Genomic DNA, 13,481 nt, shown 5'->3' with positions numbered 1-13,481 from the left:
TTGTTTCAGTTCTTGCTTCAACACAGCTCTGCATACTCTTGCAAGAAAGAGTTGCAACGAATCAGTCTCTCTCTTCTTTCATGTTTACTTTGGTGCAATCTCTAGAAGCATTAAAAAAAATTGTAGCACTTTTTAGAAAACTTTGGTTGTATTTTTTAAAATTTTTCATTAGCATATAGTTGATTTACAGAGTTGTATCAATTTCTGCTGTACAGCATAGTGACCCAGTCACACACACACACATATGTATATACATTCTTTTACTCATATTATCTTCCATCATGTTCTGTATCAAGAGATTGGATGTAGTTCCCTGTGCTGTACAGTAGGACCTCATTTCTTATCCAGTCTAAATGTAATAGTTTGCATTTACCAATCCCAAACTCCCTGCTGACAGACAAATGGATTAAGAAGATGTGGTACATGTATACAATGGAATATACTCAGCTGTAAAAAAGAACAAAATAAAAAATCTGTATCACTTTAGCATTTCAGGTTTTATTTATTTGTTTCTGTGGTTCCAAAGCCTTAATCTCTTAGAGAAAATGTTCTTTGTTCAAACTCAAAGTATTTTATACCTCATTGTATGATGGTTCCTGGTAACACAATAAAATGAGCTGTATACATGTGTTAAACTATAATTTGTAAGAATATTTCAGTATTATCATTTTAAATGACTTAGTGTTTCCTTGACATGACAGCCAAGTTCATGAAGTGGCCCTTTTATTGGCGAAATATCTGAACTCCTGTAATAAATGTATCCTGAGAACCTAACAGATTGGCCAACACTGTAACACTTGATAGGTTGTGTCAACACAAGATAAAAGCTGAGGATGACAGCACAGATCCAGCCTATGCTCTGCTTACCAAACATGGTATCCAGGTACAGAACACATCCCAGAAGGTCACTTTCTGGTCCCCTCGCAGGGACTCATGGAGTAAGATCACCTGTGATTGGACATGCATCATTTAATTTCACCACAATCCTTTTGAAATTGGAATTACTGTCCCATTATCTCATTACTAGTCCAGAGAGGCTGGATGATCTGTGGAACATCTCACTGCTCATGACAGCTGGGATTAACATCCAAGTGGAATGATTCCAATCCAGTGATCTTTTCTTTTTCCTAAGGAAGACCCACTGGCCCAGTGTAGGAAATGTTCTTGAAATGAGGCTATGATAGGTACCAGTAATTTTAAGGTTTGAAAATTGTATCTCTTGAAATCACACCCCAGTGTTTATCACAACCTCTTTGAGCTACTCTTCATCTCTGATACAACTCCAGTGGTGAGTTTGTAATTGACAAAAATTGTAAGCCATGATAAGTTCACAGCTTATCATTCCAGCTCATATATTTATAGGGAGATCTAAAACCAGCTGTCATAATAGCTTTATTCTGACTATCAGGAAAGTGGTAATGGTATTATACAACTGAGGATTTTTACCTAAGTATTGCAGATAAGCCTACAGAGAAGTATTCTCAATTAGGTCAGGATTTAGAAAAGTACATTATCTTGCAGTATGTTAATTCTTTTTTTTTTTTTTTTTTTTTTTTTTTTTTTTTTTTTTGTCTTTTTAGGGCCACACCCATGGCATATAGAGGTTCCCAGGCTAGGGTCAAATCAGAACTGTAGTTGCCGGCCTACGCCACAGCCACAGCAATGCCAGATCTGAGCTGTGTCTGCGCCCTACACCACAGCTCATGGCAACACTGGATCCCTAACCCATAGAGCGAGGCCAGGGATCAAACCTGCATCCTCATGGATGCTAGTCAGATTCATTTCCTCTGAGCCATGATGGGAATTCCTGTTAATTCTTAACAGTGTTTAACAATTAAAGGCTTTCACACCATTGTTTGCAAAAATTTGGTGCTGCAAAAGTCAAATCATGAACATTCATGGAATAATTTTAATGATTTTTTTTAAGTTTATGTTCTGACATAGAGTTCGAATCAGTTTGGCAGCTGGGAAGAATAGATGAATTCTTTTCATGCACCCAGTCCTCTAAGAATCATGGGGTTAGGGCTGGGAGTAGCTCTATTTGTTTTTCTCTTTTCTACCTAGTTTTCATAAGTCCTCTAGGAGGAGACTGGGGTGAACATCTCTGGGAATGTTGATTTGTGGGACGAGGTAAAACACAGGAGATGGGGAGGAGTGAATCTGCCCAGACACAGTCCTCGTAGAGATGCCAGAGCAGCAGAGTACTTGGGTTTGACTCTCATGTGTTGTAATTTGCATTTCCTAAATTAAGTAATACAGCCCATCAGTGCGTATTGAACCTGCCCTTGACCTGGCAGAAACCCTGAGAATCATCTCCTTCATATCCTGGACATTCCTGAGAGATGACCTCCAGCCTCCATAACCAGTGAAGATGCTGGCCTCTTCCATTGTTGAAGATTAAGTGTTGAAAAAGGCTCCCACTTAGCGAGTTGAACCCTCTTTCCTGTGATTTGCTGCCTTTAGTCCTGCTCATACCTTCACCACGTAACTAGCTTCAGGCCACAAATTTACCATAGTTGAACTCTGCCACCATGGCTACACATTGTCTTAGTATCTCTGCTTTCTTCACCTGATCCTCACAGGACGGGATTGCCAGAATCTTCATTGTTCTGTTTGGGCTGCTCTTGGTGGGTCATGGATGTCCTTTGATCTGCAGGGTTATAGTGTTATAGTGTCCTTTGATCTGCAGTTTGAGGTTGTGTGAGCTTTTTGAGGAGCTATATATCACATTGCTCAATGGACAGGATACATTTTTCTTTTTGACTTGAAATATAGCTAAAATATTGGGTTACAAATTTAGCCCATATCTCCTGGATGTCTTGTAAGACATGCCTTGAAATGAGAGACAGGCTTTCTCTGAAAATGTGGCGAGAGAGTCACATAGAAAAAATTCCATTTGTGTTGTTAACTTGTAAAAGTGCCTTTAATCTGGGAATCAAAATGTAGAGTTCTGCAGAGTCAGCCTATGTCCCTGTGATGATGTCTCGTGGAGAAGTAGAACCTTCCAGTCTGAGAGGAGGACATTCTGGACTCTAACGGCCTTTGCAATGTGGTTATCTCCAAGATGGCCTTTGGGTGTGGCGGGGAGATCCTTTGTCCACCTTCTTTTGCTCTGGAAGCTTCTTACACCCAGGTACGACCTAGTGGCATTGAGGAGTCTCATGTGTGAGATTCCTGCATCTGGCCATAGAGATATCTCTGATAGAGTTTCTAGCTACACCTCGGAATCTCTGCATAGTTAAATAACTAAAGGGTCATACAGGAAACCTTGTGCCTTGTTACAAGCCTGACTTCCTCCCTTGCAGTCTATCCTCAGACTACGCAGGCCCAGATTTGAGAAGAACACACAGTGTCATGGTACTGCCTACGCTGCCATTTATTTAATTGATTTGGATGGTTTGGGCTGCTCTTGGCAGCGGACCTGCAAAAACAAAACTATGGGATAAAGTGACCTGAATCTTGTAATGAAAACCTTGTACCTTTTTTGAGGCCTGGTCGGGAAAAATGATTGATTTTTGCCCTCCCAAATAAAACATCCTAGGAATCCAAGGTGAAAATTGGATTTTAACTGCTACTAAAATTGGGAGCGTATAAAATTGGCACGTGTCGAGAGTTTTGCTTGATTAAGAGAAGAGCCTGGAGAGTCTGGTACAAGAATGGTCCACATGCGATGTGCAGTGGTGTCTTACATAAATCTGACCAATAAAACTGGAAATAAAGTGTAAGCACACTTTGGCAGCAGAGTGCAACAGTGGAGAGCTCTGGGTTCTTAACATCGTTTTGTTTCCTGTCTTATGCCTGGAGCTTCCTTCCCTCTTCCATGTTCCATATTTCAGATGTAAGTCTTCTGTGATTGACCAGAGGGAGTCTGGAAACTCCCTGAATCCAGTCGGTATGTGCTTTTCTTCCCTCAGCTTCTTATTCTGTACATGTTGTCACTCTTCCTTCCCCTGTACCTCCCTCGCCTCCCCCTGCTCATCATACCCTGTTTTTGGAGTGCATATGACATCCTGTCAAAATCATCAAAACTCACAAAACCCAAAGGCCTTCAAAGCTATGACGTAACTGAAACTTCATTAGTTGAGCTTGGCCTTCTCTAGTTTTGTTCTACAATTTGGACGTGTAGCTGCTTGAAGCCTCTGTCAGAATGCTGCAACGGTGGACCCTGCGGGGAAGCAGCGCTGTCCCTGGAGTCCTGCCAGGGGACTGGTGTCTACTATCTGCAGCCCTTCAACAAGTCACCACCTGCCCCAACTTTGTGTCCCCGAGTTCCGCTCACTAGCCTGGGCGAGTTGGCAAAGTTCCATTGTTTTTTTGCAGAAGCCCTGCTTGTTTGAATGGGCAGCAACCAGTTGGTTGGTTTCTCAGATGGGCTGCTCCTTCCTTCTTTCGGCATTTATTGAGCATTAATGTGTGATGTGTACTGTCTGTGGGGATATGAAGATCAATAAGATGCATCTGAGTTTGATTAACATGTGTAGCAGAGGAAGGTGGCGGAATTCTTAGAGAAAGTGCCCTGGCATAAAGAGGATGGATGGAGGGACTCATTGAAATTGAGGAGACAGGAGGCTTCATGGTGTGGGTTCTCCAGGGCTGGGGCTTAGGAGACAAAGCTGGGGCTTAGCAGGCAAAGGAAAAGGAAGGTCATTCCAGAGAGGAGAAACTGCTTTTGGAGAGACGGCTTGTACAGAAGGTAAGGAGTCCTTCAGCTTACCTGTAGGATGGATGTAGAGAGGCGGAAGGGGACAGAGAGACGGGAAGATTGTCTAAGGTGAGAACAGGAAGGGCCTTATACTGCAACCTTAGGGAGATTGCAGTCTTTAGACCATGGACAGTTGCTGGAGGTTTTTGATTACTATAGTAATGTGATAAGAATTGTCCTTGGAAGATGACTCGGGAAACCCTTCAGAGAATCTTGTAGAGACCGAGGTGGAGGAAGGCTGAGGGACCTCTAAGATCTGGGCAGTGGGCTTAAGGGGCATTGCAAGGATGAAGAGTCAGGGGGCTCTTGCTGCACAGCCAGCCTGGGAATGGAGCACAGAGCAGAATCTTTTTCCCTTGACCCTTCCCAACCCCACTGAGTTACTCAAACTTCAGGCCCCTGCCTCTCAGCCTCTTCTGACTTTGTTCAATCAGGAGATGAGACAGATCTTTACATCTGTTGACTCGTGTTGCTCAGGTGGCCGCTGAAGCCTGGCTCTACTGCCTGCTGACCTGACTTCAACTGCCAGTACTGTTCTAGCCTGGCTGACTTCCCTGGGTCAGGCTGCTTGGATGTCTGGAAGCTTCGTTTCTGCCTAGGCTGATGGGGCTCAGCCCATGATGATATCCTATCCCTGCCCGGGCCCTGGTGTTACAGGAGGACCAGAGGTTTCTTGTAGATGGGATCTGTGCCACATCCCCAAGGTCTGCAAATGCCTCAGCCTTACAGCTCTGTTCCCTGAAGGTCCATGGCAGAGATTTTCAACAGTTAAAACGCAAATTTTAAAAAGTTTATCTTCTAAGGGTCGAGGTTCTTACTAAGGAAAACAGTGGCATCGGAAAGTTATGTTTTATAAAGTGCCCTAAACAGTGACAGATTTTCTTAAGACTCTAAATGCCAAGGAGCTCTTGGGACGATGCTTGTTTATTTTAGTGTCCTGTTGATTGTGTTCTGGTGTGTTGTCCCGAGGTGTTAGAGTCCACACCCCCATTCCAGCTCTGGGTCGATAACAAGGAAACTGTTTTATAATGTGGCTGTGAAGCACAGCAGTGCTCTGGAGCTGGGCATCCTGCATTCAATTAACCTTCATATTTCACACCTCATCATTGCAGTGTGGCAAAGCGCTCCCTGGCCTTTCAAAGCAGGAGGACTGCTGTGGAACTGTGGGTACCTCCTGGGGCTTTCACAAATGCCAGAAATGCCCCAAGAAGCCGTGTAAGTGACCTTTCATCATTCCTTTGCAGGTTAATGTAGCCTGTTTCCTTTTGATTACTGTCCTAATGGTGAGACCATGTTAGACTTTCAAAGAAATCTCATTGAACTATAGAACAGAGAGCGATAATTTGCCTTTCCAGAAACCTTAGAAAGCTTTCATGTTAATTCTCTTTTGTAATAAGCACAGTTATCAGCTGCCTTGTCCAGTTGGATGACTGATTTTTTTTTTTTTTAAGTCTTTTAAGAGGCCATGTGCTATAAGTAGGCTCCAATTTCTCAGGTCTCTTTTAAAATGGTAATTAAATATTTCAAACCCTGTAAAAGGTCAGTGCAGTTGTTTCTTAAGTTACATTTCTTAAATGAAATTTTTATTAATATCCACAACTTACCTTGTAGTTTTTATTACACTATAGGTTTTCAGATTTCACTGGAAGAAAAGCTAAAGTGGAGAAATGATTGGTTGCTGATTCGCCAAAGAGAAACCTAGAATCATTAGGACACAGTGCTTTTCCCTTTTCCTTGTTCGCTACTGTTGACTATCATGCTTCTAATGACATGAATCTCTCTTGACACCCATGTGCTTTGATCGGTCTTAAAATTTATTTTTCAGAACCTATTTATTTGAATAAATCCATATTTACATCTTTCTATTTTTCCCAATTTTTGAATATAGTATTAAATAACTCTGGATAACTCATCCTAATACTTTTTGGAAAGACAGAGATAATTTGTTTTAAGTTGAGCTTTTTTCCTCTTATTCATCATGTTTTTGGCAAGAAAGCAAGTAGTGTTTTTCTCTGTCATCATTTTTTTGCTTTATTTGAAGTTTTTAATCATTTTTTAAAAATAATTCACAGCGCAAGGAATTTCTCATTTGCTCCAATTAGATAATTTTTGTTTACCCTTCTTTAAACATCTGTTAGTTTGATTGATATTCTCAACTGCCTTTTAAACTTATTCAATCTAGAATCTGCCATTTAGAATCACTGCTCCATGGGTTTGTCTTACATACTATTATTCCGTCATTATCATCATCATTTGTTTTAAATAATTGTCTCTCCGTTTATGTTCTCTAAATCTTTTGATATCTAAAGTTAATTTCAGTTACTTTTGTTAATAATTAATGCTATGTTCCTTTAGAGGAATATTTGAATAATTTTTGGAAACACCTTCTAAAGTTTCTGATAATTAATGAAGTCTTCATGGGTGGGGAGGGGACTATAAAAACAGGGACATTTAGTAGTGAGACAATGTCTTTCTCTGGGTTTCAATCATGAGTGTGATGACCCCGCTGCACTGAAAGATCCATTTGCTTAAAATTGTTGTGGCACCCTGACCGAAGGGACATGTAGGAGACATCTGCTGTGACTTCGAGTGCTAGGAGTTTGACTCCTAGCTGTGTCATTTGCTGTGGAGGCTCATGGATCGTGAAATGAGTCAATAGCTAAAATACTGAAGAAGCATTGCCTTTTAAAAAAATATCTACCCTTTATTTTTGGGTAAGTTTGTCTTTAGGAATATTGTGAAGGGTGGTATGTTTCCCATTGCTGCGTCTAAGGACTGAAAAAGAGAAGGTCAGTTCTTACAACCTGGGTTAGGACTAAGTATATGCTCTCTTATACTTTTTCCATTTTATCTCTCATTTTTCTTGTCCATTTCTCCCCTTCCCTGTGTATCTTTTGCTGAGCTTCTCCCCTTTCCTGTTATTTCCAAGTAAGTTGTAAGACCAGGGACAGAAGTTGGGAGTAAAGGGAATCATGGTGTTGTCTTTTTTGTTTTGTTTTGTTTTATAATCCCTAACTTGTATTCCTGACGTTCTGTCATTTTCTCTCTAGAATTGTATCATCTGGGGATAAATTTGCTGCTTTATATGGTTTTGTTGGCTCTACATGATAATGTTGATAATAATTTAAGTAGAACGTGAAAGTACAAAGTTGCTATCACTTTTAACTAAATGCTGATGGAAATAAGTTCCTACGTGGGCTCATCTAATGTGTAAATTGAAGAGATTGATTCCATTTCATGAAGAGCAACATGGATTATGACTGAAATAAACTATTAACTCTTGACATTTACTCCGTTTGTGCTGTCCTGTGACATGATTCACTCCCAAGAAACACACTCAGGGTCACATTCTTCCTGTGTCATTTAAAAAACTTTCCTTTCCTTGGTTGGTACTACTCTCTAAATCATACTTGTTTTGGAAGAGAGCAGACTTTCCTTGGCTTTATAGGCTAGGGTTTTGTGTTCCATGCTTTTTTTTTTTTTTTCACTCAAAGTAGTTCAAACTTTAGTTTTCAAGTGCCTTTTATTTAATGTTTGAAGTTTTTGTTTAGCCACATACAGAAAGACCTTTCCTTGTTGATCAGTTCTTACTGTGGAAACTTAAATTTAAATCTGCAAGTGATTTCATTAAAGAGTCTGTAATCTATTAAAAAGGTACTTAGCATGAACAAGTTACTTGTGTTTTAAAAGTTTTTTACAAGAGAATTAACATCAAAACCTAACAGAAGACTTTAAGAGATCATCTGGTCTGGCTTTCTGCCTTTGAGGTAGACGACTGTTAATTTTAAACAAGATATGATCTCTCTTTTGCCTTTGAACAATTCACAGAGATCCCACAATCTCTGTAGGTAAGCTGCTACAGAGTGTCCTTGTTTTATGGGACAAGACTAGACACGTGTTCAAGGGGCTGAATGAATGACACCCCACGTTACTAGCCTTTTTTCTTTTAACCCAATATTCCCAGACTCCTTACTTTAACTGTTTTCTGGTGGGGGAAATACAGCAAAGAAAGGAAGCAACAGAGGAGAGGAATGCCTCTTGTAAATACTCACACTATTCATTAGTGGTGAGAATAAAGAGCATGTGTTAGGGGCAAAATAATTTTACTTTCCAAAAGAAAATTTCATTTTTACTTGCAGATTTCTTCTCCTTCTTCTTCTTTTTTTCCTGGCTTCTTTTTCAGGTCTTTGAAGTGGTTTAATAACCATTTATCCTGTTTTGATTATAGCCCATCTTCTGTTAGTCATCATCTTAATAAAAGAACCACCTCATTGCAGGAAACAATGACATCTGTCATTTAGTGAGTGCTTATTTTTTCAGACCCTGCAGTAGGCATTTTGCATAAATTATCTCTAAAGTCCCCAACCTGCCCAATAGATGTGACTATTCCCATTGTACAGAGTTCCATTTGAAACCCAGGAAGCTTGTCTCCTAAGGTTGCACAGCTATCAAAGATTTGAACAGGTCAGCTTGGTTCCAGAACTTATGCCAAGAATGAGCTCAGGATCATTTTAGTATGTCAGAATTTCAGTGACCAGGATTTTTTGATAAATTGGTGACTGAGACATTTGTGTTGCTGGTGAATTTTCTGAGTGTTCACAGCAACACCTTACCTCCCCCAACTTCCTCTCATCACCCACTAGTCTTCCCAACTTCATAGTAGTAAGAATCAGCTTATAACTGGAATATGTGAACCTATAATTAAGACACACATATACATTATTGTCTATATCAAGACACTTTTGAGAGTGAAATGGAGCATTGTTAATGAACTTGGCTGGAGCAACAGGCATCACCAAGAACTGTCCCAGGCAGACCAGGATATATAGTCACCCTATCAGAAGAAAATTCAACTGCTTGTGGTTAATCATTGGGCAGGAACCAATTTTTTTTTTTTTTTTTTTGTAAGAAATACTCACTAATTAGGAAAAAATATGGAACAGTCTTAGGATTTTTGGAATTTACATCAAAATTGATAACTAATTGAGATTTACATCTGTTGCAAAATATCAAGTGTAATTTTAAAAAGGGCAGTATGAAAGTAATGGATACACATTGGGTTGGTATCTTAAAAATAAGATTACTGATGTTTTATATGGCTTTGGTTCTCACATAGAGTAGTTTGGGTTATAAGAATTTAAGAATGTTAACAGAATTGTTTCTTCTTTCCAGCCTATCATGGATATAACCAAATGATGGAATGTCTACAGGGTTATAAACGGGTTAACAATACCTTCTGTCAAGGTAAGAGTGACTGAATTCACTTGCGTATGATTGCAGCAGTTGTTTGCCTTTTTAAAATCCTGAGTTGTTTTGCCACATTTTGCTCTTTAGCCAGCGTGTGAAGGTCAAACAGGGCACCACCTCCTATTCCCTCCATTTAGGAAACGGAAGTTCAGTGTTTGGTTCACTACCATTAAAACTTGATGGCGGGGACCTATATCTAAACTCTTGGAGGAGAATATGATGGAAGATAGTATGAGAAAAAGAATGTATACATATGTATGACTGGGTCACTGTGCTGTACAGCAGAAATTGGCACAACACTGTAACTCAACTATAATAAAAATAAAATTTTAAAAACCTTGATGGAATTTTCCCCCCTTTTATCTGTTTGTGATGAAATCCACGGGAGATGGGATTACATTACGGAGTACCCTGTGGACTCCATACTAGTCACCTCTTCTCCATCCATGGGCACGTGCACATGTGAGCACATACATGTACCTAGAAGCTCTAGTTCTTTACTGACATAAGACTCAGCAGCAGAGTCTTTTTGCCCTCATCAGACTGTTGCTAGCAGCCTTATTCAGGTATTAACTATCTGAGTGAACACATTTCTTAGTAAGATAAAACTCTGCATGCTTTTGTTCACTGTCTGTTGAAACATACTGCAGCGTTGTACAGCAGAGGGCCTTTCAGGAATCGTCTAGACCAGTGTCTGTACTTTACAAGCTGGGGACATTCAAGCCCAGACTGGTTAAATGACTTTCCTTCCTGTGGCTAAATAGAACTGAGGTTATAAATCATATTGAGCAATGCCTAGTTCAGTACCCATATGCAGTACCAAATTTCATTTCAGTTACTTTGGGAGGTGTCTAGTTAATTTTCCTTTGTTTGTCTGGGTTGAAAGTGGTGGTAGTAGTAACTTGAAAATATGTGTACTTTGAAATAAACAGAGAAATAGCCTCTAACAGTCTTAGTGAACTAAAATCCATGTCAGGAACACAGCGCATATCCTCTGACTTCACTAAATAATTCCCTGAGTTTTTGTTTGTTTGTTTGTTTGTTTTTGTTTTTGTTTGTTTTGTCTTTTCCTCCTCTAGTGTGGCTGGTATGGAGTGACCTTTAGCAAATTTTGTTCATACTGAGCATATCAAATGGTTCCACCTCAGTCATTTGCACTGATGTTCTGTAACACCAAATAATCCTGGCTAACATTTGTCTCAGGAGGATATTTGCAAAACAGTGTTGTACTTTTCGGCATGGATTCTGGAGTGAAATATCACAGAAAATTCTATTTCATGGTGCCTCAAAAAGGTACTGCTAAATTATACTACAGAGAAGATTGACTCATAAAATAATATGATTTCATTCATCATAATCTATTAAAATTGCTTTTGAGAGAAGGGCTTAATTTCCTTCCCTTTGTGATATTATTGGCCCCTAAAATTGGATAGAATTTTGTGTTACATATGTACACTTGGGTTTTCCTAGTTCTTTGAAACATTTTGATTTTATGTTGAAGTTTTTCAAAAGGAGCCCATTAACCATCTAGTTACTTGTGCATTCTGGATTGTTCTTAGAGTTTAATGTCTTCTCAGTTTACAAAGCACATTTAAAATTAAAGTGATTAATAACTAGAATTACATTATTTCCTTCCACTAAGTGAATTAATGTCCTGAAACAATTTTCATGTTGTGCACTCAGTAACAAAGAACCAACTGTGCACCAGTTAATTTGAGGAGCTTTGAAATAATTGCCCTAAAAATGGGTTTTTTTCCCCTCCTTTCTAGTGCTGCAATTATCTTTTCAAAGGAATGATTTATTACATATACACACATGGAGCTCTAAAACCTTTCCTTACTCCCCACAACATTATGGAATTGCTATAATTTGCTTCATTTATCATAACAAACAATACAATTAAATCTCCTGGTAGATCTAGGCCAGCATTTGCCATTTCATTATTATGCTAGAGGTTTGAGGTAGACCTAGAATTAATTGAAGTAATACCTTATGGAAATGATAGTAGGAACGCCTGCTTTTCTACTGCTTCTCAGCGTTTTGATTATTCACCCACTAGTTTGACATGAAATAAATGAGTCCTTCAAAATTAGGTGTAAATCTAACTTTAAAAACTAAGATTGGGTTCTGAAATTACGTGGGCACCAGTCTATGTAGTGAAACCTTTTCACTCTTTTCATTGTGTATTCTCTTTTTTGATATGCTAAAATCACTTACCTGTTTGAATACTTGATAGGTATGAAATCAGTCTACTGTTTCACACATTTTTAGCTTGTGCCAAGGTGCCATGGGTTATGCCAGAATACCTAGCTAGAAGACATGTACATTTTTAGGAGCCAGTGTGCATGTATTCCTTTTTTCATGAATAATCTTAAAAACTTAATATTCCATCATCCACAAACATCAGTTGGCGGGACACTCCTGAGCTACAGACTCAGGCTATATGATGAATGATGAATAAGACATCAGTCTTGCCCTTTGGATTGAGTGTAATTAAATCAGTTCGAATCAGCAGGACGTAATTTGCTTTGTTCACTCGTCCAACTAGCTGAATTTCAGCTGACTCCAGATGAGCCCTTTAAAGCAAATATGAAAGAGCTGTCCACATAACTTTCTTTTGGCATCATTTCATTACACTGGTCATTCTGCTTTAATAAAGTAAATTTACAAAACAGATATGCCAAGACACAATAATAATCTACCAAACGTTTACTGCAGGACTCCTTTTTGATAAAAAGCACCCCAAAGTCCATCTGAAATTGAATTTTATCTGAACCACAGAAAAGATCGTTTTTTTCAGAGGAATATCTCTGTTATTAAATGAAACTCACCAATCTTGAATAATAATCCACATAGGGAAGCCATGCCTGGGACTTGTTGGTTATGAAAAGCTTGCTAGACTATAGCTTACATTTCACACCTCATAGTGATTATCAAAAAACTGCTTCTGACTGCAGTATGGCGAACACATAGAGGAAAACCAGTTTTGAGTGCTTTGAGGGGGCCAGAAGGTACGGAAAAGACCCTCAAGAAAACTTACTTGGCTGGAGAAAATAATATGGCCTGTGGCATAGTGCCGTGATACTTCGCTCCAGAATTCATGCCAAAAAGTACAACTGTTTGTTTGTTTGTTTTAAATAGACAGGTAGGGTGAGATGAAGTGATTCCCAACTTTAGAACAAGTTTCTTATGTTTCTTATGATTAATTGCATGCCCTATTTACAATATAACAGGCTTTGAGATACATGCCAGGAAAACGGTTATTGGATTTCCACTTCTTTTAATGTAGAAATGTCCAAAGGCCATTATGACAACTTCTTGCATATTTAAAAGGAAGTGGATTTGAGGCTTACACAAGAGTTATCATTTGGAAATTACTCTCAGAGGTATAGTTAATGGAAATAATTTTTTTCCCCATATAGTTCGTAGTTAAGTGAATTTACTGACATTAGTTTTTGCACTCAGTGTTGTTTCTTGTGTCCTCTGCCTGCTTTCTGGGTTCATGTTTTCTTTTGTGGTGGGATTGCCAGAT

General features: G+C 39.1%; 1 protein-coding gene across 50 annotated transcripts in view; it reads left to right on the top strand.

Annotated features, from left to right (window-relative positions):
* LTBP1 (latent transforming growth factor beta binding protein 1) overlaps nt 1-13,481 on the top strand; it is a 523,079-nt gene that overhangs the window by 340,436 nt on the left and 169,162 nt on the right. For all 50 annotated transcript variants that reach the window (XM_085019627.1, XM_085019610.1, XM_085019630.1 and 47 more), the window contains 2 exons: nt 5,815-5,917; nt 9,875-9,946. In XM_085019627.1, the coding sequence (XP_084875753.1) occupies nt 5,815-5,917; nt 9,875-9,946 (175 nt within the window). The remainder of the gene's footprint in view (nt 1-5,814; nt 5,918-9,874; nt 9,947-13,481) is intronic.

This window comes from Sus scrofa, chromosome 3, assembly GCF_054392235.1.
Source record: "Sus scrofa isolate SSC_HxYL_T2T_F1_AM1 chromosome 3, Sscrofa_HxYL_maternal_Yorkshire_Landrace_v2.0, whole genome shotgun sequence".
In the NCBI taxonomy this organism is placed as follows: Eukaryota; Metazoa; Chordata; class Mammalia; order Artiodactyla; family Suidae; genus Sus; species Sus scrofa.
Note: the sequence above shows the minus strand (reverse complement) of the source record. Positions and strands in the feature narration are given on the sequence as shown.